The 26,931-nt window shown below is 37.6% G+C and overlaps 1 protein-coding gene across 1 annotated transcript; it reads right to left on the bottom strand.

The window, feature by feature from the left end:
* Positions 1-664: 664 nt before the first annotated feature.
* LOC104076791 (neuropilin and tolloid-like protein 1) lies at positions 665-26,385 on the bottom strand. The gene is made up of 6 exons (XM_009577790.1): positions 26,254-26,385; positions 18,864-19,092; positions 6,525-6,638; positions 3,657-4,215; positions 2,422-2,496; positions 665-1,190 (listed from the first exon to the last, which is right to left on the bottom strand). Exons 1-5 carry the CDS (start codon positions 26,383-26,385, stop codon positions 2,436-2,438), a joined length of 1,095 nt encoding a protein of 364 aa, XP_009576085.1. The 3' UTR covers positions 665-1,190; positions 2,422-2,435.
* Positions 26,386-26,931: the final 546 nt, after the last annotated feature.

The following is a 26,931-nucleotide window of genomic DNA, read 5'->3' as shown; positions in this document are numbered from 1 at the left end:
AAAACCTAACAACCATGAATGAAAATGTATGTTTAAGAAGGAACTGGGGTTTGTTTTGAAACAAAATTTGGAAGATTACACTTTAAACAGATAATGAAACTATGATTTTATGCATGGTTATTGAGTTCTTAAATGAGGGGCTTTTCAACTTTACATAATTGTGGCTTTTCAATCTACAATAATTCCTTAATAACTCAACCTCTCAAGTTTGATTTTGATGTTGGTTACTAATGTTTATAGTTTGAATTATGAATATCATTTTAACTTGCATAAGGAAGTGGTTTATATCTGTATCTCTAAAGTTGGAGCCCAGCCATAACATTTGTATAACTGATAAAAATCTGCTACTCTGTCACACTGAAGCAAATTTCTTAATAATTGTCATGGAAATAAATTAGTTAAGAGTACAGAATTGAACACAAAGTTTATCACAAACCTTTTAACTGAAATTAGGTGATCAACTTTATGTATTATGAATTCATTTAAATCTTAAAAAAAAAATGTATTTTGCTTTTCAATAAGTGAGGGATGAGAGACAGCTGATTCTCGGATGTATCTGGGTTTCAAGTTCCTAGAAGCTAGATTTTGAGCTTAATCTTCCTAATTACACAAGATTTGTAAATTTGGTAAAAGAAAACATTGCCATTAAACTCAAGGTAAGAAATTATTATACATTGTTTTATGTATCTTTATATAAAAAGTTACAAGTAGCAAGCATATGACACAGAAATGGAACAGTAACATCAATAATTGTGAATGCATGCTTTTTACAATGTATCTAGTAAAGGGATTTTTGCCAACTCAAATATTCAGTAACATACATGCAGTTTATTTTCTCAATGTCAAATTCAGTCATATTGCTAGGTGCTTATCCAACAAACATTTCTATTGAAGTGATTATGAATAGCTAAATACCTGATTTCAATAAATTGTTCCTGAAATTGGGAATTTAACTTGCAATGAAAAGAAGAGAGAAAAAGAAAAAGATAAATGACCGATAAGCATGATAACCAGAGTCTTATTGCCTTCTAGTAATTTTACTCAACACTGTTTGCTGATTTTTGTCATGATATGAGAATAGCTGGTCAGAGAGTCCATAAAACCTCTAGCTGGTGTTTCCAAGGACGATAGTTTCACATTTCATTGTAGCATGTTCAAAATCACCCAGGAGCGCACTATTCTCAAGCAGTCTATATAATGAAAACAACGTACATATAACAGAAGTTCAATGTAAATCTTCTTCCACATATCACACAACATACAAGTGAATAACAGACATAAAACATATTAACTGAAATAAAACTAAGATTAAAAAAAAAAAAAAAAAAAAAAGGACGGTCTCAGTTAGGAGCTAATTTCTTCTTCAAGTTTGCAGCAAACCTCCAAATGTATTTAAAAACTAAGGAGCACTTGGCCAGCAACCAAATTACAAAAGAAACATATTATTGTGTAATGGGATTATTTTGCTAAGGAAGTAAGATATGGCTGTACTTCTTAGGTTTGGATAAAGGCAATGAAATGAAATTAGAAACATATCCACCCTCTCTTTCAGACAGCCGAAATAATTCACTATAGATTTTTCCATTCAGAGTTTGCATGACTGCATGAATAATTGTCTGAAAGCAAAACAGAGTTATATTATGTTCTCTCTATGAGGAAAAATACAGAAAAATATTTACCTAAACGATCTAGAAGCAATAAAAGCATTAATGGATTCTTTTCCAGTAAAATTGATGTATACATATATACACATATAGACATGTATATACACATAATCTATATTTATATATATACACATACATATATAAATTGACAGACTAGCAGCTATCTATAACTTCATTATAAACATCTGAGATTATGTTTATTGAGATTAAGTGTTGATAACAAATTACACAAAATGAAAAGCTTAGGAAAAGACTCAAAAAAGGAAGATGATTTGCATTTACATTAGTGCTACAGAATCTCTAAATTTATCCATACTACCACATACCCTTCCGCTGACACTTCACAAGGTTGAATGAATAAAATGAACTGAAAACAGTGTTGCACATCTTCCTGGCTTGGGTTAGATTGCCAAGTTTTACATACTGTTTCACATGCTGGGACTCTCAATTTTATTTTCGTAAATAAAAAAATAAATGAAACACCAGAGCCATGCAAAGCACCTGTCTTTATAATGTATTTGGAATGAAGATTATATTTAGCTAGCAGATTATTATAGTGCTGTCAAGAATAGGAAATAATAGATTTTGCTTAGTTTACAATGTTAAAGTGGTCATCTGTCTTTCAGTTTTCTCAGTATTCAAACCTGGCTCTCTCCATACAAGGGACATATAACTTGAGAACATGCATTTTAGCAATATAACAAATAAAATGGAAAGCAACAGATGGTTCAATTGTTGTATAGGTATGTTTACTTACCTCAAGTTTGTCTCTTAGACCCTAGTTGTGTTGTACTCAGACTCATGTTTGCTTAGAGACCCAATGAGGCAGAACCTGGAATGTTATGGCTATTTCATTCAAAATAATAATGTTTGCACAGAAAAAAAGAAATATATGCATATAGATACTTAATAAACAGTACACTTTGATAACCTGATCAATATTCATGAAGTAATTTACATTGGCATGCAGTTAGACCAAAATAATCAGATAACTTTTTTTTTTTAAGAGACAGAAATACCTTAATGTGCAAAGAAAATATGGAGGGCATGTAAACAGTCACAAGAAGTGCATAAATAATGCATGCAAGAGGAAACAAATATATATTAAAAGCTTCTGTGTTCTTTTTCAAATAAATTGTTCATAAATGTTTCTACTTTTCTTTTTCTTTTACTTGTAAACTTTTAATCATTTATATTTACAGTCATTCAAAGTGCAATATACAGTAGAAATAGCTCTTTTATTAAAAATATCATGCTTGACTACTTTTTTATTGATTAGAAAGATTCTTTTTAACTACATTCTTATATGTAAATATATGAGTATTCTCTATTAACTATGCTGTCTTATGTTCTAATCAATATATATATATACGTTAATATGACAAGCCAAGATACTGTGATTAATAATGGAACAGATACAGTAAAGTTTTGCAAATATTGTCATTCATTATATAAAAGATAATGTTTCATGAGAAAAGGGGTTTCCTACCCCAGGATTGTGTTTCTCATTATTGTGCCATGCATGAAAATGGATACATGTATTTTTTATTTATTGATGTATTGATTTAGAGATGTTAGACCAACAGTGGATGATACTCAAGGCCACCTCAGTTACAAGGAAACCACAGGTATGTGGCTCTTTCAAAAACTAGATTCACACAAAATCTTCTTTGGTTTTTAAAAAGTGTGCCTGTTCTCTCTTGACCTGTGTGGGTACGCATGTGGGTATGTGTAAAACAGTAAAAGAAAAAGAAAGATATAAAGTATAAAGGTAAAATTGAGATACAGGATCCTTCAGGAAACAGGAGCAGAGATGAGAGAAAGAGAGACAGGAAAAGAGAGATAATATAATGGTATGTGCTATCAGGAAACAGAAATTTAAACAACAAATAAAGAAGAAAGAAAATATGTCTTTACTGAATAAAGAGTGAATATGTTTGGGCAATCAAGTCCTTACACAATAGTCTTCATCAAAAATCTATTGATACTGACCGCTGAACAGCTTTATCATGTCTGGACAGCCTGTGACTTGTGGTTGGTAGCTCTTCAATTTCGTCTATCTCACACGGATCTGCAGCATCTTGTGAGTAGCTATGCTTCATGACAAGGATATTTCTCCTGTTCATGGGCTGAATGAGTGGTTTTACAGGCTGGGGTTGTATTTCTGTCAAGACAGAAGCATCTCTTGTGCTGAGGTTACTACGGCTGCCCTTAACACTAGACACTTGTGATCCACAGTGATGGTCATGAATGCATTTTGAAGATGATCTCCGCAGTTTATGATAATTTTCAAAGTCATCTGCAACATCAGCAAGGTCAGCTGTAGGCCCTGTCCCTCTGAGAGTGCATAACTCATAATGAGGAGGCTCAAATACCTCCTGGAACACTGTTTGATCAAAGTCTGTTTTCCTTTGGACAAATTTTTTACGAGGCTGCTTGATCTGTACTATAACAGAGATAACAATGAGGATGATCACAATGCAAGAAGTCACCCCAATTATAGTCCCACTGGTATTGGTAAGTTGGTCCAATAAGTTAGCTTTTCTTTTTTCTGTGTGACAGGAGAAAAAAAAATAACACTGCGTTAATTCCAGTTCAAGAATAAAAACAACCGTGATGGGTTCACACATTACTGCAAAGCTGAGCCTAGTCTATGTCCGAGTTCACTTAATCAATCTCACTGATAAAAAGAAAAAAGGAAGAAATCAGGTATTTGTGAAAGCCAAATAAACAACACACAGGTTCTCTGTGTGCCTATTCACTTGGAAAGTGATTTATTCAGGGTATATTACAAGCTTAATTAAATGAAAGAATTATTTACATTTTTTATAAAAAGCAACCACCATAAAGCAGATGGCTTTAGTGTCACCTCTGAACTATGTTTGCCTGCTAAAGCCCTCGAGACTGTTACAGATGTTCTCTTCATTATCTTCTGTCTCTTCCAGTAAATATATGCAACTAGGACATTAGGACCAATGAAAGAGAAAGACTTCACAGGATTTAAAAAGAAATTCTTCTTTGCATTGGGAACTTTGGTGAAGTCCTAATATTTATGAGCTGAATGGGACTGTTGACAGTATTCAAGGAAAAAGCTAGATCAGGAGAAAATAGAAAAGTTATTCAAAATGAGATTTCAGAAAGGGAAAAAAAAAAAAAAAAGTGTGCAAGTTATTTCTTTTGTTCCTGACCTATTAATTACCACAATTTTTCTAAACACCCATGAAAATCCAAAAGCTGATCCTACCGACTATCCTTTACTCGGGGGTCTCTAGGAAGTTAGCCAGCAAATTCAGCATTGTGAATGATGAAAAACAGAAAATATGCAGTAAAATAATAAAAAGAAAACCAGTTTCACCCTACTGTTGCATATGTTTCTCTGTGATTTGCTTTCAAATGGCTGCAGACATGAGACAGTGACTGAGCCTTGTAGAAATCCAAGCTGAAAACATTTGCATCAGTCTCTCACAGGCATAGCAAGACTTGGCAACTGTGATTAAGTTTCAACACCCAGTTTAGTGTCATTTTTCCTGGTAACCTAAAACATATCAAAGGACTGAATAAAAAGCCTTTGAAATGAAAGTTATTGGCACCAAAACAATAACATCCATCTCTTCATAATCTCCTAGATAACAAAAATGAACTTTTCAGTGCTCCCGACTGCCTACTCTTGTAGATTCACCTGGGGTTTCTCTAACTGACACAGACTCTGGGGAGGTAGCAGAGTTGGAAAAAGCAAAACAGCAGCAAACAACCTTTTTGCTGGAATCAGCAAACCTCCTTTTTCTAGTCAGAAAAACAAGAGAGGATATATACACAAGACCGAATAAAAGATACTTGGCAAATGAAAGATGAAAATAATTCTGGAAATTAAAGAGTGGGGGAGGTTTTCTGTTTTCCGCTGTGCTGAAGAAGTAGAGAACAGATAATTATTTCCCAATCGTATGTTTCTTTGAAAAATACTATGCCATGCCACAGTTTTGCTGTGTTCTTTTGAAGTATGTTTTCATTTGTGTTTTACCCTATTGCACTGCTTGTCAGGATTTTACAGGCTTCAGCAGACTTATGGGCTGACTGCTAATCCACCTCATTCTGAATTTTTTCTTGATTGGTTCCTAAATTTGGCATATCCCATGCTTCCAGGAACAAATCTGCAGTAATGCAGGGGAAGGGCAGGAGGGAAGCGAACTGTCTCCCTAGCCTTCAGTGTAAGTTAGTTAAGCTCTTTTCCCTGAAGACAACACAGATGCTGATTTTTTTTTTCCCAGAAACACAGAGCAATATTTAGAAACCATTGTCAGCATCTGGTTAGGAACGTCAGTCCCTACCTATGAAACAGACATTATGCCTTATTTCCTGTGCTTGTTCCTTGCTCTTCAATTTCACTTGATGATAGGTAGATTTGGTTGCTTTCTTACAGTGTTAATTCCACTTTACCTTGGCTTTTTAGCCCACCTGGGCTATTATAGGCATGGCATGCAGCTAAAAGACACCTGCTACCCATATCTTACTCCGCTATAAAGGTAACTATGACAAAGGAACCAAAATATGACTTTTAATTACATTTTAGATGGTACGGGAAACAGAGGCCAAGTGATCAGAAAGCCTGCCAGAAGGACATAACCAGCCAGAAGGACATAACCAACACAAATCAACACCAAGCAAAACAAATGCAAACACTGAAAGTAAAATCCATCAGTATTTTTACCTCTCTTCATTTTCTCTATTGCTTGATGTATGCTCTCCCTGAATTACTCTTCCTGAGCTTTGATCCATCTGGCGCATACTTAACAAGAACCTAAGGATAGTATGCTGTATCCCAGGTGGTCTAAATGACTTGACATTTACAATTCTACACATTACCTTTGCAGTGGTTTTCATCCCAAGGATACACACAATTCTGGAGTCCATTGCAGACCAAGGTATTATTAATACACATATTACTGTGGCAAAAGAATGTGTTGGCTTCACAAGGGGCTAAAAACAAGAGAGAAAAAGCTGATATTAAGTAGTAAATCATTCAGCTTTCCGCAACAAACACATCTAGGAGTGATCATAGAAACTGTGATAGGAAAAAACTATACAGCACAGGTTCCTTGAGCATATTTAATATTCGACATGCAACATTGAGAGCACTCCAGTCACACACTGTTTATTATTCTGTGGCAAGACATTTTCAGTTCTAAGATGATGGACTTTCCCATTATCTGACTCTCATGGTTGTAGTGGGTTGGCCCCCCATACATTCGTGGGGGGTCATTGCTGTGTTATCAACAGTTTTAGCCACAGATCCAAAACCCTATGGGTTGCTATGAAAAAGTTAAATGTATCCCAGCCAGATCCAGTGTATGGGAAATAATTTGTTTTAAAGTTTGTGGCTGAAACTCCAGTTTTTTAAGAAAACTTGTGTGACTCAAAGAAGATATGTACTGTAGTGCCTATATCAACGGTGCCGGAACATTTATATACAGAGAAAATAAAATTATTTAAAAAACCTTTTGGTCATAGGAAAGGTTACAGTAAAAAAGTACCCCTTTGATCACAAGTGTGAAGATTAAAAAATGCAACAGTCTTCAGTGTCCCTGAAGACCATGGTCTAGGAGAATCATGCAGATGAAAGCTGCAGGATGAAAGCTTTACTGAAGGCCATATACTACTACTGTGAAGAAGCAGCTTGGAAGCCATCAGAAGGGATCGTACACGCTGCTAAACTGTGCTACTTACTCAAGTGTTGGGAGATCCTTAGGTGTTGGGGTTGTAAAGATACTACTCCAAAATTATATAACACAGTAAAGATAAATTACTCCTCATATTTCTTTTATAAAAAGCCAAACCAGAAGATCTTCCTCCATTTAAAAAAAAGAGCTACAAATTTTATCAGTGTTAAATCAGTAAAAATGAACTGTTTATGTATTTTTTTAGCTCAAACAACCCAAAAGCATTATTGTAATTATTTTTAAGGGAAAGTTAAAAAATAACCTAAGACCCTTAACTAATCAGAAAGGAGTTATGATGTTCATATTATTGACACTTAGAATTTGATATTTCATGGCAACTTTTCTCCTCTGCAACTTTAAAAGCAGTTCCTATGACAACATATATGCATAGTGCAGAGACTGGCTCAGAGCAGATGACTGCTTCAGTGGTTTGCTAACTAAGGACAGTACAAAGGATTTATACTGTAGAACTTAATGACTCCATATATCATGTCAAGAAACCCACTTTTCAATAAGTGCTTAAGTTCAGATATCCATAACTGACTAAAATGGTTTCTTCAGAGCAGTTATGGTCTGTTAAACAAGTAGTAAATGCCATCAAAACTTGTACACACCCCCAAATATGCAACCATCCACTCAGATATCACAGTATACGTAAACTGTATCTCTTGGCCAATGCAGAAGACTGATCAGCCAGACTGGTTCTGCCCACTGTTCAATTTTTGGAAAAATCTGGTATACCATCTCCTAAGCTGCAGTGACTCTGGTCAGGTGTTAAGTTTGTTAGAGGAAGGATTTTACTTTAAACTGGACAGAAAGAGCAGAACAACACATGTGCATATTAGCAAGGGAGGGTGCTTTGGGACAGTCCATATCTACCTGTTGCTGTCATTTGGGGACAGTGAGGGCTGAGCCTGGAGAATACTGTGTCACATCAAGATGTGACACATCTTATAGGGAACCCACTAGAGACATTATCATCCTTTCACACTCTAGCTGCAATCCCTGTTTCTGGGCAAGGCGAGGATCTTTTGGGACTGGGTTTTCCAACACACAGAAAGAGTCTCACTGCCTGCTCTAAGCAAAAAAAGTGAAACATAGAGGGAGAGAATTTATGAAAGGGAAACCTAAGAAGACCTAGCCACCCATTCAAAATACACGGTAATATGTAGGAACTGCACAAGAAAGGACGACCCAAATGACAAATGGAGAAAGCACAAGGAGTGACAGGGGAGCAAGGAAAAAAAAAGAAGTGCAGGACTAGGAAATTTATGTTAATAAAGCCATAAAGAAGAAAAAAAAAGAAACACCAAAAGACATGCAGAGTGGCATGAAAGGCCTTAGAAGTGAAGTGGTGAGGGCAGAGTGCTGTGTCTGAGCAGGCAGAATTGCCTAGACTTGCTTTTGCCACTTTAAAATCAGTCTGATTTAATCCTGAAAGCAACAGCAAAGAAAGGATTAATAGTCAAAAAACAACCCCCACAAGAACAGAGAACAATTTAAAGGAAGGAAGAACAGTTGTGAGAGGCAGAAATGAAGGAATTTAGAAGTATAGTGGTGGTAAGTAGCAAAGGAGAACCAGAGGAAGGTAGTAAATGAAATGAAAGGAAGAGGAAGAAAGAGAGAACTGCACAGCAGAAATAGATGACACTTAAGGCATTCTGCACTGAAAGGAATGACAAGAGATTTTATATCAAATGAAAAATATTAGGAAATGTTTCAGAAATAAGAGCAGTACAAAAGACATTCTTTGCAGATTTAAGAAGAAGGGATAATTATGCGAAGTGATGGCAGGGAGATCTGGAAATGAAAGGCAAGAGAAAGGAAGAAGAAAGAAAGAAAATTTCAGTTTCTCTAAATTGTGCTGTTGAACTATGGAGGAAAGAGGTGGTATGTGAAGAAATGTCAAAACTAGATGAATAGTGAGGCAAAGCAATTTCAGAGTAAGTACAGCAAACTTAGCATGAGAGAAACCCAAATGTAAGATTCCTAACGCTAATGACAAACCACCCCCTCTTGTTCATGTTTAGAAAATTAGTATAGTCAAGTCCTCTCTATGGTCCCCTGGACCTGGATTAAGCTGGACAAGAAATCAATATAGTTTCTCCACTCTAATGAAGGCTTTTTGTTGGAATAAATGAAAGCATCAAGGGAAGCTGAAAACTTTTCAGTCCCATTGTACATTGGAGGAATTAGGTTTTTTGCCCTTGAAGAGGCACAGCAAAGGGGTCTTGGGATGCTGCATCAAGGACATTCTAGTAACAGTAAAAAGATAAATGAACTGGTAGCAAATACGATTCTTTTACAGCAAGATGGATCTAGTCCTAATGCTTTCCTGAAGCAGTTACGGAACCCAGGATGGGAGTGGAATCAAGCAGACAAGGTATGTGGCAGCAATACTTGATAGCTTAACCTAAGTCTTGAACATCATCTATGGCAATTCTTCAATATGTAAACATTTGAACCTGAGGAAAGGTTGTGGATGTTTTCACAAAAGGAAGCTACTGCTATCATTAGCTTCAACTAGATAAAGCAGCACAAACCTCTTCACCCAGCAGAAGCCCTACTCTATCAGTCTACGGTCTTCCCCATGAGTATATAAATGCCCTTTATATGAGAGAGCAGCGGGAATGCATAGAGCTCTGCCTTGGGTTGTGCGATGAGCCAAGTGAGAGTTTTTCTGTCACGATTAATGGACAGCCCAGTGTTGGCCCACAGCTACCAATATTGTAGTTGGTGTCCGTCTGATACAGACTACCTGATCAGGGACAAGAAGTAGATTAAACCTTCTTCAGACAGCTGGAAGAAGCCTCACATTCACAGGCCCTGGTCCTTATAGGGGATTTTAACCACCTGGTGTCTGTGGAGGGCAACACAGCAGGGCACAAGCAATCCAGGAGGTTTCCAAAGCGCATTGATGATAACTTGCTGATACAGGTAATCAAGGAGCTGATGAGGGGAGCTCTGCTGGGCCTTATGCTTTTATAAACAAGGAAGAACCGGTCAGGGATGTGAATGTCAGGTGCAGTCCTGGCTGCAGTGATCACGAGGTGGTGGAGTTCAGGATGCTGCAAAGAGGGAATAAGACTAAAAGCAGGATCCCAACTCTGGGCCTCAGGAGAGAAAAATTTCACTGTTGATGGGTCTGCTTGGAAGAAGGCCATGGGAGGTGGTCCTGGAAAGATAAGGGTTCCAGGATAGTTGGTTGATTCTGTAAGATCACGTCCTCCAAGCTCAACAGTTGTCTATCTAGACAAGCAGAAGGCAGCAGTGAGCCTGCATGGATGAACAATGAGCTACGGATTAAAATCAAACATAAAAAGGACACATACAAGAGGTGACAGCAGGGACAGATGACGCCAGCAGAAATATAGGGGCACTGACCAAAGATGCAGTGATACAGTTAGGAAAGCTGAAGCCCACCTGGAGTTGAATCTGGTGAGGGCTGTAAAGAGCGACAAAAAGGACTTCTACAGGTATGTTAGCTGCCAAAGCAAGATGGGGGAAAATGTGTGATGCTGAATGGGGCAGGGGACTTTGTGACAAAGGACATTGGAAAAGGCTGAGGTACTGAATGCCTTCTTCTCCTCCATCTTGTTTTTGTGGGATTTGCCTTTTGGAGTTCCAAGATGTGCTTGTTTCTCCAGGAGAAAGCCTGGAGCAAGGAAGACTTACTCTCAGTAGAAGAGGACCAGGTTAGGGAATATTTAAACAAACTGGACAGAAATGAGCCCATGGGGCCTGATGCGATGCCCCCAACAGTTGCCTAATGTCATTGTGAGGCCACTCTTGATTATCTCTGAAAGGTCATGGTGATGGGGGAAGGTTTCCAAGGATTGGAAGAAAGCAAATGATCCCCCATCTTTGAGAAAGGCGAGAAGGAGAAACCTGAGAGTTACAAGTCAGTGAGCCTCACCTCGATCCCTGGGAAGGTGACAGAGCAAATAATCCTGAAAATCTTTTCCAAACACATGAAGGACAAGAAGAGGGTTGTCTGCATGGACTTATGAAAGGGAAATCATGCTTGACCAACATGACAGCCTTCTGCGATTGGATCACTGGCTTGGTGAGTCAGGGGAGAGCAGTGGATGTTGTGTTTTTCTACTTAAGAAAAGCTTTCAACCCTGTTTTCCCTAACATAGACAAACTAATGAATATGGGCTAGATAAATAGACAGTGAGTTGGACTGAAACTGACCGAACTGCCAAGCTCAAAAAGTTGTGATCAGTAACATAACCAGCTGGAGGCAAGTCACTAGTGATGTACCCCGGGGGTCAGTACTGAGGCTAATACTCTTTAACCTCTTCATTAATATCCTGGATGATGCGACAGAGTGTATCCTCAGCAAGTTCGCAAGCAGTGCAAAACTGGGAGGACTGGTTGATAGATCAAATGGTTGGGTGGCTGTACAGATGGGCCTCAACAGGCTGGAGAAACAGGAACTTCAAGCAGATCAACAAAAGGAAATGCAAAGCCCCGTGCCCGGGGAGGAATAACTTCATGCACCAGTACATGCTGGGGACTGACCGTCTGGAAAGAAAGTTTGCAGAAACGGTGCTGGTGTGCAATAAGCTGACCATGAGCCAGCAATGTGCCCTCGTGGCAAAGGTGGCCACCAGTATCTTGGGCTGCATTAGAAAGAGCATTGTCAGCAGGTTGAGAGATATGATCCTTCCCCTCTACTCAGCACTGGTGAGGCCACATCTGCAGTGCTGTGTCCAGTTCTGGGCTCCTCAGCACAAGAGAGACATGGATGTACTGGAGTGAGTCCAGCAGAGGGTCACAAAGACCATTAAAGGCTTTGATCTGAAATATGAGGCATCTGAAATATGAGGAGAGGCTGAGAAAACTGGGACTGTTCAGTCTGGAGAAGAGAAGGCTCGGGGGGCTGTCATCAGTGTCATCAGTAACTAATGGGAGGGAGTAAAGAAGACAGAGCCAGGCTCTTCTCAGTGGTGCCCAGTGACACGACAAGAAGCAATGAGCACTAAATGAAATACATTTAGTGTATTCACTACATGAATAGTGGTAGTCATTCACTACATGAAATACATGAATAAATGAAATTCCCTTTAAATGCAAGAACAAACTTCTACTTTGAGGCTGACCAAACACTGTGCAGGAGCTAGTTTCGCAGAGAGGTTGTGGAGTCTCCATCATTGAAGATATTCAAAACCCAACTGGACACAGCCCTGAGCAATCTGCTGTAGCTGACCCTACTTTGATTGGACTAGACCATATCCCAGAGTCCCTTCCAATCGCAACCATTCTGTGACTCTTGGACAAGATGGCTTCGTAATTACATTAAAAGTAACAGCTGGGAACACAGAGTTATGTTATTTCTCCTGTATCCCAAAGCTGTCTTGAGTCAAGCTCTGCCAAGGTACTGGCCTAGAAATAAGTGAGATGATAGTGTATTCAGCACAATGAACAATTCATAATGATTATAACACAAGCAAGCAAATTAGAACTATACATATAATTCAACCTGACGTATTTTAATAACTTTAAGTCTTTGATAAATTCTTGGATTTTTACAGCATGAAAACACTATCATTTAAATTAAATCACCAGTTAAAGAAAAAAATTATTATTAAAGGTTCTTTTTCCAGTTTGGATTTGAACCAATAATTATTTTTATGTAAAATTATAGTTTATATAAAATAATATATACAAAATAAAAAAAATCAAATACTTTCATTCTACATTATTTTAATGATAATATTTTCTTTTTAAAAATTTTTGTGTTATGTGTAGGTTTACCTTGTATCTTAATATACAAACAGATTTTATTGAATTAATTATAATGTAATGTCCTCTGCTTTGCAACAAGTATTTATACTGAACACAAGATGGTGCACTTATCCTAGAAAATATATAAGCAAGTGAGTTAACAGAAATAGACATGATATCCCAGAGTCTTTTGCAAGTTTAGGAAACCTATACTTTAAAAAATCCTATAATAATAACCCTATTTCCTTTATCTAGCATGTAAATATATTTTGTTGCTAGTACAAGTTAGGAGATTGTTATAATGATCATATTTCCAGAAGGTTACCATCACAGTATTCAAAAAAGCCTGAGTTTAGTATTTGAAGGTTACTGTTTTCAAAATTTATAAAAATTGAGCCAATGGGGTTGTCTATATTTTCTTACTATTGGAAGGTTTGGAGAATGCACATGGAACCAATAATCTATATTTTTTCATTTATTAATGCAAACTGATCATAAATTCTTTTAATCCTGAAGAGCCCTAAAGCAGAGAAACATAAAGAACATTAATAGTTCTTCCATATGCCATGTTTACAAAGTAACGTGAAATAAAAGCAATTGTATATTTAAAAACAAAATACTGCTTTCACTGAGAAAATAAAATAATCACAAGTAATACATGCACATTTATACTATAAAATAACAATATTTATAAAGCACTATAGCAATTAAATATTCTCTGTGTTATTAATAATTATTACACTATTGTGATGTTATGACATTAATAATAAAATACATTATCTGTGTGTGTTGAGCATCATTTTGTTGGGCATTACAGGATACTTTGGGTATAAAATGCAAACACGACCAGATCAAAACATTTTTACAAGATGAAGTCAAAAGCTGACTTGTTACAGACCTGTTGTGAAGCCTGGCTGTCCCACTTCAGTGCAGTGCTTTCCCCAGTGTATTTACACTGTTTCTCAGCACCATGCAGTTAGTGCAACTCTTTGCTTCTAGGGTGTGAACTAGCTCTGAGCAAGCTAGCTTGGGTGTCGACATCGTACTTCATTGAACCGTGTGGATTTACCCTTTGAGCCTGTTTCAAGACAGGGATTTCAGTCCGGGACTCCCTAATCTTAGATGAATGCCCTACCCTACTTGCTATTTTTAGGCTTCTCTCTCTTCCCCCCTTCCCTTCTTGTCATAACATTTTTGAAAGGTCTTGCTTTCTCCTGAGGGTGAATGGGAAAATTCTGAAATCTTAACAATGGTTAGGTGTGAGAAATATTTTACACTGAACTCGTTAGATATTTCACACCTACTCCTCATGTACTCAAGATAGCTCATTGCATCATGCTCTGTACGTGAATTCTTTAAGTATAGATCATTTGGATTTTCCCACTGTTCCTTACTGAAAAATAGAGCTTTCTTTCCTTCACAAGAGAGAGAAAAATGAAATTCTTCAGATGTTCCTTGAATCGCCCTTGAAACAGAGGAAGAAGTTTTCTCTCAGCCTCTCCAAGAAACAGTTCATCAGTCATGCTGAGAGATGGTTTCATTTACTTTATTAAAATTATAAAATTATTAAGATGGTTTTAGTACTGTACACTACAAGTATATTACCTAAAGTAAAATTATTTATCTTTTCATTTGCCACCAATGAAAAAAAAATTCTTATTAAAATACAACTATTAGAAACTTGAAAATGAAATGTGCTTAATACTGAATTTTCTTTCTCAGCCACCTTCAGACAGCTCTGTTCAAGATAAATGTAACTTTTGCGTATAGTTAATACCAGATGATAATCTAGTCTTTAAAAAACACTTATCTGTGGTTTCATGGGGGTTTTCTGATACACGAACTCACCAGAGAATGGCAGCTCAGGAGCATGTGCTCAGAGCTCCAGTCTGTGTTCAGTGTATACACTCTAGGCACCACAAACAGTTATTTTGTTCAGGGTCAGAGAGTCAATGGGGTGCTTAGCCAGTGAGGGTTTTTCACTAGAGATAGCTGCAAATAGCACAGAGGGGAAGAAAATCACACGTGAGTGCTCACCAGTAAGGAGGCAACCCCAATGTCTTCTCTTTTATATATTAGTGTGGAAGCAGGGAGCAAACACAGCAAAGCTGAAATCTATTTACACTCCTAAGTCCTTGCAAAGGAAAACCATCTCTTCACATGTGTTGCATTTATCACTTTGTTGTTCCCTTTCTCAGTAGTTCCCTTTGCATTACCACAATAAACACAGTCATTAATACTGCATACCTGCAGCGCCTTTTCCCCATTAGAGAGTTGCCCATGCTGGGGTGACCACCTTCAGGGATTCTGGCTGTAAACAAGGACTTGAGTGCTGTTACTCGATAAAGGTGTGCACTGCTCTTCTAAACATGGCCCTAGGTTTCCATCCCAATACGGGTTTTGTTAATAAAAAGAAAATAAGAATGATAGAACCTGTGCTCCTTTAGGAAAGCCACGTGTGACAGGGCTTTAAAAACAGGCTTAGAGCTCAAAGGGGCAACAAAAGTAAGAGGTGGAATGATATTTTTCTGTTCTGGGGTTTGTGATGCATGGTTATGAATGGAGAAGGAAGCAGTGCTACCAAATAGCAGTCAGAGGTAAGAGAATGAACATCTTGCCTGCTGTGCATACAGAGGGATTTTTTCTTATCCCATATGCCCTGGTTCTACGAATCTGCTTTTAGGTTAAAGCATAGGTGTGTCTGCTCAGGAGCAGCTCTTTGAAGAAGCTGTAGGTGTAGCATGTCTGTCATTAATCAGGCTGAAGATCACTCTCACAGTCATGGAAAATGAAATGAACAGTTAGTCAGCGGGTGAAAAAACAAAGACTCATTTTACAAGTCTTCTTACCAGATGAACAGACTCCTTTTGATGATACCAGCTTTCTTGTTTTCCTTTTTCTGATTCTTAAATTAATTTATTGGATATTTGAAATCTATTGTAGACAATGACTACCATACACAAAAATATGATTAGATATATATGCTTAGAAGATATATTAAAGATTAAAAAGGTAAGGACATAAGCAGAAAAAAACCATAATGATAGTTGGAATAGCTAATAACGTTGATCATGAAATATCAGATCATCACTCTAAATTATCAGCTATTAAGAATTAATTGTTTATGAAGTGTTATTTAGAGCTCTACTACTATTTTGATGATGTGAGAATCATTTCTGATTTTCTGGCATAGGAAATTTAACAACTTCTTGCATTGTATGCCTTTCCTTTGGACACTGCTGCTCTGCAGAGCATCACTGCTAGAGGTTTGGAAACTTGTAAGACCACTTTTTAGATGCCATCAAAAAAGACATATATATTTCAAAAGTAATTGGAGCACACTGATCAAACCGTATGAAAATAATCATATAAGAAATCTCTTTAAGATTTCTCTGTTCTACACAAATGTCAAGTCCCCAGGAAATGGCTCTATAACAAGAATTAACACTGAACAGACTTACACAGAAAGAAAACATTTCTCAGGCTAAGTAGCCTGTTTCTGCAAAAAACCACTTCCAGTTCACAGAGCCTTGTGTAAGGGAAGACTCACAATCTCCGCAACTTAACTCGGCACTAAGGAGAGGAACTTGGGGAGCTACAGATCACAACACCTCCTGGTCATTTCCATGGCAACAGTAAATACAGGAATTTTACTTTGTCACTCTTTGCCATGAACATAACCACAACATAAATGTTATCTTCTATTTTGTTTCTTTCTCAGCTCTAGGTGAACAAAATAGCTTTTTTCCTCTTTCTTTGTCCCCAAGTAGAGACACAGGTGTCTGTTCCCTGATGCACATCTCCCTGAATGAGGTCTGACATTCCTTCTCTTCCATGCAGATGATCTAATTATTCCCACACGCTGCTGAAAGACGTTGCAGTTTGCATGCTGTGAGCTGTGTCTCGCAGTGCGCACGCCGGACATCTGCCCCAGCTGACTCCTGACAGCCAGCACCAGTCTGCAGCATAGGGCAGCACTTACGGACAACTGACATGACACAGAAAGTACAATCTGCAACACCTTTAAATCTTTAAAGTCAATTTCCAGCATTAAAAACACAGATGCAGTTTCTTCTACTATTTATGAGCAGGCTGTGTATACATATCTCAAAGCACAATTTAGTCCTTTAGCACAATTTTCAGCTTTTAGCGTGCAATGACTGTTCAGAATAAATTTATAGAAAACACATCATGTTAATATTTTCAGCTTCCCAGCCAGAATACCATGCAGTATAAACTATCATCTGTTTGCTAGAACAAAGTAGCTCATAAGATGTAGCAAGTCAGGCAAACATATTAGGAATACTATAAAAGAAAAAACTACATTTTTCCCTATTTTCCTTTAAAATATGAAAGCCTTGCAAACACACACTTATTCAAACCTTCAGTTCAAGTTAGTCATCATAGTGCTTCACTCTCCAGTTCTTTATATGCTGTGAACCTCCAGTGTCTATGCAGTTGTTTCTAAGGTAACAGATCAGGATGCCTTGTGAAAAAAATGAATCAGATCTTAAATATTCAAGACATCTCCAGTTGCAGAAATGAGAAAATGGCAGTATCATCTCAACTGAGGGTTCTCAATGTCTTTTAGACCCTGGCCTGATTTACAGACAAGAAAAATATAATCCACCCTAAGGCTGCAATGTAAGAGTAGAGCGGCATATGCACTTTCAGGCATGTAGACTGTCAGAAATTTTTAATCAGAGCCATAATTAAGGAATTACGGAGGCTGTTCTCAACAGAGTCTCATTGCCTCATTGCAGGGTACACACACAGAGAATACAGATGAAGAATGTGTTTGGTAGGATCACACCTTCATTCCAACCACTGACAGCTGCACAGATATATTCCTGTCAGACATGTGATGCACAAACCAAAAAATACATTAAAAATGAACATGAACCAGCACGTGAAAATAAATGCTTATAATCCTTCCACAAGGGACCAAATATGCATTATTTCCATCAAAGAAAACAAATTGGTATCTTTCACAGGTGATTACCCGAGTCAATCATTTTCAGTGAATGGGATTATTGGGTTTTGTGGATGGTTTTTTGTGGTTTGTTTGTTTGTTTGTTTTAAACTGGCTAGAACTACCTTTTGTTTCTTTCAGAGGCTGTTTTGCTCATTATCTGAGTCCAGAAATCATATAAACATATCAATGCAGGCAAGGCGCACAGAGAGAATATTAACCAAAATATCATGTAAGACTTTTAGAAAACTTCTGTTGCTACAAAAAATTAACTAAATTCTTTGCTTAACAATATCTGATATGTATGTTTATTGATATATGCATTCTAGAATATGCACAAACACACCCACCATTTGTAATAAAATAATCATAAGGTATTTTACAAATGCCTATCATAATGAGATCTAAAAAATCACATTCATCGAAAAGGATCAGGCTTGATAAAAACCTTCAGAGCTGTATTATTTTCCATGTTATGTAAGGGAAAACTGAGACACAGTGGCCCTGTAACTTGGGGATAAGATAAAAGTCGCGGTCATACGACTGGACAGGTCATGACTACTCGTACCTGTCTCCCTGTCTCTGAATCCTGTGCTCTATCCACTGTGTTACAAATTATTGCACACTGTAAGTGCTTGGAATAAAAACTGTTCCGAATATTTACTTAGCTTGTTTGGGAACATTCTTCAGTGACTATTCTGCATGAAGAAAACATTAACAGTATTTGGGACTTGTATCATTTAACAAACTGAAAGACAGATGCATTGATTAGGGTCTTACGTTCTTGGAAAGATGTGAAGAGCATCTGGAATCGGCTGCTTCGACTGCCTTCATCTGCCCACATGCGGATTACACCGAGACCTGTCCGCAGCATTACATCATTAGCAACAGTGCTGCAAAACTTCGCTTTCAAATCCTCCACAGAGCTGCTTCCGTCATAGACAGCTACAAAATTCCTTTTGCATTCATTGGAATTCTGCATCTCGTAGTCCAAGAATCGCAAATAGATCTATAAAAGAAACAAACAACAAAGGCAACATGTACAGATATTTGAGAATGACTAAACAAACATTAAACACCTTTGCTCTACCTTGTGGGTGAAAGACTACGCAACACCACAACAAAATAATTTTTCTGGAGCTGGTGATCCATAGGCCACTTCCGTGGAAGGACATTAATATAGAAAGTAGCACTGTTTATACTTCCCGGTATTTTGTCTTGCTTCAAAGTAGAATCTAGCAGAAGATCTAGATATTTTTGTTCTTCTTTGCAGTAAGGTCCTAATTTCCAAATATATACCCCTCTTTGAGAAGTATGTACAACAGCCCTTCAAGCTGAAGGACAGACAAGCTAGAAATTTCTTCCTTCGCTGGCTGGCACAATATTGCTCTATTACTTGCCTGACATGGAAAATAATAAGGCAAATAATTGCTGCTCCCTCCCCAGAGTCAATATGTGTCATCTTTGTGATATGTCTCAGCTACACTGATTCAGGAAGTGAGAATGTGGGAGCCAGGCAGAACTCAATCATTAATCTTTTTATGTTTCCTCAAGCAATTTGGCCACCATCTCAGCTTTTCTAAACAAAGCCTTATGGTATACATCTTCATAATTTAACAGGGTTGAAATCAAACCTATTTCATGGAAACTGCTAGAAACCTAGAAAGTTTTTTAGGAAATGTCTCTTGCATACAAGTTAAGTTCTCTCATAAATGTAACTGAGGTATTGCCCTTTGCAAAGAACTCTTTAAATCTACCCAGAAAGAAGAAGGGGTGAGGAGAAAATGCTGTTATTTGATATTCAACTCTATATGGACTTTAATAGGGAAAACCACTCATTTTAAAAGCAATTGATAATATAAGCAACATCAAATATTCCAGTAACAGAGGAGGCAAGTAATATTTTCAATAGAGACATGAGACATAATCAAACTGCCAAGCGTACCCAGGAGACTTCAGGAGAATGATACAGAAAGGTGAAGTAGGGCAGAAATAGCATAAAAAGCCAGTAAACATATCCAGCATCCAGCTATATGAATCTTCACTTGAAAAAATAACCAAAAAGAAACTCCACTGTTTTAGACATCAGATATACGTCTGTACAAACAATCTTACTAACTTCAGGTAGTTTTTTACATGCACAGAACAATTGCTTAAAAAGCTTGTCTGGATTTGCATATAGTACACAAACATAGTATATCCTAGTAGCAACAGGACTCACCACTTTACCTCATTAATATATTAAAGCTCTTATGGTTTGAGAATTATGTGCTATTAAACTGTCTGCCACTGTTCAATAATAGCTCAGATTTTTAAATGAGCCTTTTTAGGTAGTGTATTATGGTACACTTTCATTCTTTGCTATGCTTTGCAACTGGTCTCTCTGGAAAGAATATTTGTAAGCCAATTTTTACTAGTATATGAAATTTGGTATGCTAAGTTTCATTTTGCCTGCTTCACCTTTTTCTAGTATTTTATTTCTTACAGTAATCCTTACTTATGTTTCAGCATTCCCATCCTCCGGAAGAACTCAGAGGAATATATTTCAATTAAGTTGCAGTTAAGTGAATTCTACTTTCACCATGTATCCTGGTTTTTAAATACTATAAATTAAGGAAGCTGCTTGTGTTGATCCCTGTAAAACGGAAGAGTTAACAGCAATACACAAAGCAATATTCAGATGGCATTATCTTACATCAAGGAATACTTTTTATAGTGTTTTTCACGTCATTTACTGGTTGCTCCACCCCTGCAGTGGAATGAAAAATTACTAGAGTTTGGTCAGCCTGCATTGCTGAAATTTTCTTATAGTATCCACCACTTTTTATAAATATGTTGTCTTGAAATGTCTTGCCATTTCCCCTCCTACTGGGGGACATGCAGTTTCCATTCCTGTTAAAACAGGTCGCCTACTTCCTTGGCAAAGTCATACTTAAAGTCTTGTTTTGAATTCTGAAGATTTGTTGAATGCAGAAAATGCATTTCTGAAGTTCCTCCGCATTGGCTACATCCCTTTACAAGTCTCTCTTTCATTCTCTACTCTTCCTCCCTTCCCCGGGTGATCAGGCACCTGGCCCTTTACTCCTTCTCATGCTCCAAATCCTTGTTCTTGGTGTTCTCCAGCTATTCAGAGCATTTCTGTCTTGCTGATACCTGACCACTTTAGCCCCTCAGGTAAACCTCATCTTCAGTGTGGCTCCTGTTCTCTTCTGTTTATATAGCATCAGCCATGGCTACCAGGCAGATGGCTGACCTTCGCTGCCAGCTACTTCCTAGAAACTGTTACACATCTGATAGGAAATGTATGAAAACATGCAGAAATTAACTGGAACCAGGCAAAAATGAGCAGCAAAAGGCCAGTGAGAGAACTGCAGACAAGAATTTTGGACCAGTCAGTGACTCGAACGCAGCCACGCAGAACTGGGGTGGGCAATGTGAGATGGGCTCTTATTCCTCACTCTCATGGTTTGATAAGACCGTCTTGTATTAGTAGCTTCTGGGGTCCAGGTGGCACAGGCATGCTATGGTCCTGCCAGAGCAAGATTACACATGAGGGAGGGAGGTATGGGAAGAGGCAAAGCCGTGATACCCACACCCAGCAACTGGCCATAGCTGGGACACACCAGAGAGCTGCTTCTGTGTCCTAGAGACCAGTCGCTCCTGTTCAAACAAGAGTGTAGCAGGCACTGTGAAATCCTGGCACCCAGCCTTTACTGTGAAGCTGCTGAGATAGTCCATAGTCCATCTCTGCCTAACATTTCACTTAGAACGGGGAGTTCTAAGCATCTCGCTTTTCTTTCCTCCGCTAACAGAAGCAGCCTGCTTCAGATGGGCGCTTCAGTGCTTGCCAGCTTTGTCACAGGTAATGCAATAAAAACCTTCTGCAGCTGATTATATGCAATATCATATACACATGACTGTTTTCCAGAAAGCAAAACATGTCAGATAAATGTCTCACAGGAAAGCACAGAAGGCTTCCAACATATTATCGTTATGAATCATTACTTTTATGCCATATATGCCTATCATATGTATACAATCTGTATGTTACAATATACTATATATAGATATGATAGACCATACAGATATAATGCAATGTATATATATCACATTTTCATCTTATTCCACTCTTCAGGAAAGCTCTTACCTACTCCAGAAAGAAATTATCTTGGTCTGACTGCAGAACAATAGTAAAACTATACTTTACCTAATGGGGAAAAGACATCTTATGCTTGTTCACTTGTTCTCTATTGCTACCTTGCTGTCTTATATATATAAATCTATATGTACATATATATGTGTGTGTATACATATATATAAGCACACATATATCTTGTATAGGGTATCCCATTTCAGTATGGAGATGTAATTGATATCAGTTTGCATTCTTACAAGAAATGTGTGCTAATCCTCACTGTGGTTATAAAATATCTGCTCTCACAGAAATTTCTAGCATTCATCAATTATTCCTGATCTCTTCAAACAGATTGTTCATATAACAGTACAGCCAAAGTCTTATTTCTATGGGCTTATCATTTGACATTCTCTAGTTTCTGGTGCATGCTAGCCTTATAAAATAGTAAAAAATTTCTTACGAGTAGCAGTTATAAATGCTGAGAAGGAATCAAGAGAACAATAACTTAGCATTTCACTTTGAACCTTTCAGTGAAGAAGCCAACACTTTCAGTTCTTCCCAAGCTTAAATTCTGTTGTCGGTCATATCAGTTCATTCCTGTGTGTGATAAATTCATCTAAGATCATAACATATATAGACTTGATAAGTATTGGAACCACTGGAAAGAAATATTTGACTTAAAAATCTATGTCCATGCTTCAGAAGAAAGATAGCATCTTCTCCAATGGCATGAAGTTTCATAAATTAGAGAAAATAAATTCCTGATATTTTGAGGTGAGCTGGAGTTTCATTCTCATAGTCTCCTTTGGAGATGACTATTCCCAGAACTTCATATAAAGTGATGAGGACTTGATACAAAGCTCACTGAAATCAGTGGGTATCTTTCCATTTGCTTATTTGGATCAGACCTATGGATTAAGACTGTAGTGCATTTTTAAAAACTGGAAACTCATTACACAAACTGACAACCTGATATTGGATCAGATTTTATTTTAAAGAGCTGGAATAATTTAATTGCATCTGAACGCCTCTGCCAATTTTTATAGTTTTATTACTATATATTTGCCATTGTTCCTGTCACTGGCTGTAAGACCCACACTGGCAGAAGAAAATGACTAATAAATTGAGTTCCCCAGGGAAAGAATAAAACTGCTTATATGACAAACTGTTATCTAATGCAAAATGTTCCTGATACATAGTTTTCTGAAATCAGTGGCAATATTCTCATTACTTTCACTGGTATGTGGATATCACTAAAATAAATTAAGCAGAAAGTGAGAGAAAAATTATCAATATTTCTGGTTTTTTCGTTTACTGAGATCTTAGTCATTACTTCTACCGGCAGTGGATACGAAACTTTGCTCCGCCAGAAGAAAACAAATGAACAAAAATGAAGTCACAAACTCAAATGCCACCATCTGCCTTCATTAAGCATTTTTTCATTGATGCCAATGGGAGCTTTTGGAATGATAACATTTCTGTAGATACTGACACATTATATTAACATAATTGGGATGTTCTTATTGAAGAGAACATCTTATTTGAAAGAAGCAGCATAACCACCATATCTTCTTCTTTCACATTTTTGTTATAAAGTTTTAATAAGACACTTTCCTCAAATCATCAGTTCCACATTACTTAGAAGAACAGGTTGCAAGTGCACAAGTATTAGCTTTTACTGAGTTTTGAGATGTCACTGCAAATGCCAACGCCATTAGCAACAAAACTGATAAAGCCTCGCTGCAACCATGGCATACGTAATTTTTATTATATTTTAAATAATTGCCTTGTCACCTTTAAGGTTTGTATTGTCATCATAACAACGAAAAAGGAAATGCTGGATAAGTTCTACTATTTTTTTATTTAAATTTGAAAACAACAGAAATCTCAGACTGCATTTATTAAAAAAAAAAAAAAAGAATTATCGTAAACTATGACTAATATATCACCTCAGTAAAATGGTCAGATTATAATCTCTTCATAGTGAATCACTTTTGATGAGTTCTGCTCTTTAATCAATCACTGAAGGTTAGGGCTGACAACATGATTGATCAGGCCAGTCAGGAAAAGCTTCAAACCGTATCCTAGCATATTAGACCTAATATATGTGCACAGACATTCAGTTCCTTAAAACCAAACCAAACCAACAAAAAGCCATCGTCCAACTGCCAACAGGAATTTAGATGTCAGACAAAAACCTCTTCTTCATCAGGGCCTAACATTCAGATTTCACATATTCAGCTTCTAGGTTCAGTCAATTCTCTTGTAAGCACAGGACTGGGTTAAATGGTCCTATGTCTTTCCCCATTGCTCAGTGATCAGTTACAGTGCCTGCTTTATTCTGCATCTTGTTCAGCTCTATGTGATTACCAAAGGACTCTCAAGATGATACCTCCAGTATTTAGGCCTGGGAAGCCCAGTTTTTTAAAACAGATTGTGCAACGCTAACTTCCTTCAAGGCAAGATGACAAGTATACCAGACTAAAAAGCATATTACTAACTATGCTTGAATTTGTCTTCTAAAGTAGCCTGTCCTGTTGCTTGGATCCTAAACTTTTTTTTTTTTTTTTAAATCAACATTACTTCAGCCCAAAAGTGTTAACAGTACATGTTCTGTTTGGTTTTCTGTTTGTTTGGGTTTTTTTGACATTTTTGGGCCTGCTGTTACTAGTCTGGGACCATGCTGTGCAAAAAGAGAACTCCATACCTCCTATTTTCCTCTCTGCTAGGACTTGGAGAATACTGTCTGTCAAAGGTTACAAACTTATATGGTACTTCTTTTAACACCCTGCGATTCACAGCCAGGCTCAGACATCAAAATACCATTTTACTGGACAAGTGGATTTCTTTGCTTTGCCCTATTTGTTTCTTCAGACTTCTGTGAGCCCCCAATAACTGACATTTATTCTAACTGTCAACTCATCCTCATTTTTCTCTCGTACAGCGGCCAAATGCTTGCAAGTGACAACCCTTACAGCTCCTTGGTGCTATTCTGCTTTTTAACACTGAAAACTATAGATCACATCCTGATTCTGCTGTTCTCTTTGGCAGATGTTTTATTACTTTCATCAGTAGCTTTTTTTAATCACATTTCCTAACAATTATTTGGTTTGAGGATGCTGAGGTTGGTTATATTTCTATACCTGAATGGAATAGATTCACACTAACTTAAAAGTGGTTTTTTGTCCGTGCTACTCTGGCATGTGTATTACCATGCCTGCTAGAAGAAATTCTACATACACGATTCTATACAAGCACTTGTCTTGCATCTTCATCTAACAAAACTGTTTCAAATAAGTTATTTTAATAGTTTAACATAGGTAAACAATATTTTCTACTTGTTTAAACATAATTTGCTCAGCTTGTTCCAGGGATGTCATATAAATGTGTTGGGTTTTTCATTCATAATATTATTTGCATTATCTGTATGTTAGCAAGCTTCAGAGCTTCTTCAGAGATGGAGCTCATTTGAAAGCTGTAAAAGTGTCTCTTGCTATTAGGTTTTTCACTCTCTAAATTTCATTTTTCAGTAACATTTCAGGAATCATCACTCAGATGACTTCTATTAAATTTTAGTGTACTAATTAAAGCTTCTTTTCTACACCTGATTAAGAAGGTTCCAAAAATTAGGGATATGCTAGTCTGCCAGTGCTGACAGCTTAAACTGTTTTTCTTGCAGGTCTCATCCAAGACCACAAGTTTCCACTTCACATGTGAGAACAGAAAATGTTTTGGTTTAGTCAGATTGGTTTATACAGATTTGTAGCTCTGCAATTTGCTTCACTGCGTGTTTCCTTCTCACTATCTAGGAAACGCATGCACAACAACCCAGCCTCTCTCCAGACTACATTCAATCTGCAGTTAGACACCTGGAACCAAAACCATCATCTGTCCATTTGGTCAGGTATGTGGATACAAGGTCCACCATGAAAACAGTGACAAGTGATTTAGAGCCTCTACCAGGTAGCAATACTTACCCTTTGTAAATATGCAAGTGTCTTGGGCTTTTGGCCCATGCCCAGCCTCGTGCCTCACTGCCCCAGCCTCTGCATCGCCGAGCTGCCACCCGTCTTGAGCTGGTGCTAGCCCCATTGCCACGGGTGAGCCCAGCCACCACCGCACCCCAGCCACCATGGCTGGGCCTGCCTGGCTCTCCTCGTCAGCCATGTCCTGGCCCTGTGGCCACCCTCGCCCTGGCCCCCTCCCACTGCTGCCCAACAGCTCTGCTTGAAACAACCATCACCTCTCATAGACAGCTCAGGTTTAAGGATACTGCAATAATATGTCAAAACTAGATGCCTGTTAATTAATCCTTTCAGTTTCTTAAGCTTTTTGTTAAGTCTTACATCCTATAACCTGTAAAGATATCTTCTTTGCCCACTAGCATGCTCAGGTGGGGTGGGAGAATCAGGCATCACTTTGCCTAACCAGGTTACAACTTCATTTTATTTCTCATGGTGTACATATGGAGCGTAGCCTCGCTATTTGCTCAGTCTAAATGTACCTCTTGCTCATTCCTCCTGCATAGATGACTTCCACTGGACCAGATTCAAATTAGTGCTTGTCTATCTGCAGTTTGGATGCTTTTTGCCGAGCTGCCCAGAGCTTCTGATTATAAGCACTGCTTACTGTTTTTTCCCAGCACCAGAACAACATCTTTGTAAATGTTTTATTACTTTTACTGTCAAATTCTGCTGTCTTTTTTTTTCTACA

This window comes from Fulmarus glacialis, unplaced genomic scaffold (assembly GCF_000690835.1).
Source record: "Fulmarus glacialis isolate BGI_N327 unplaced genomic scaffold, ASM69083v1 scaffold2865, whole genome shotgun sequence".
In the NCBI taxonomy this organism is placed as follows: Eukaryota; Metazoa; Chordata; class Aves; order Procellariiformes; family Procellariidae; genus Fulmarus; species Fulmarus glacialis.
The sequence above is the reverse complement of the archived record's forward strand: the minus strand, read 5'-3'. Positions and strand labels throughout refer to the sequence as shown.

Coding starts and splice junctions, on each gene's coding strand:
- LOC104076791 (XM_009577790.1), bottom strand. CDS start 26,385: ATGGCTGACGAGGAGAGCCAGGCAGGCCCAGCCATGGTGGCTGGGGTG. Junction 19,093..26,253: donor GCGATGCAGAGGCTGGGGCA/GTGAGGCACGAG, acceptor TTTCTTTTATAG/ATCTATTTGCGATTCTTGGA. Junction 4,216..6,524: donor GGATGAAAACCACTGCAAAG/GTAATGTGTAGA, acceptor CCTGTCACACAG/AAAAAAGAAAAGCTAACTTA.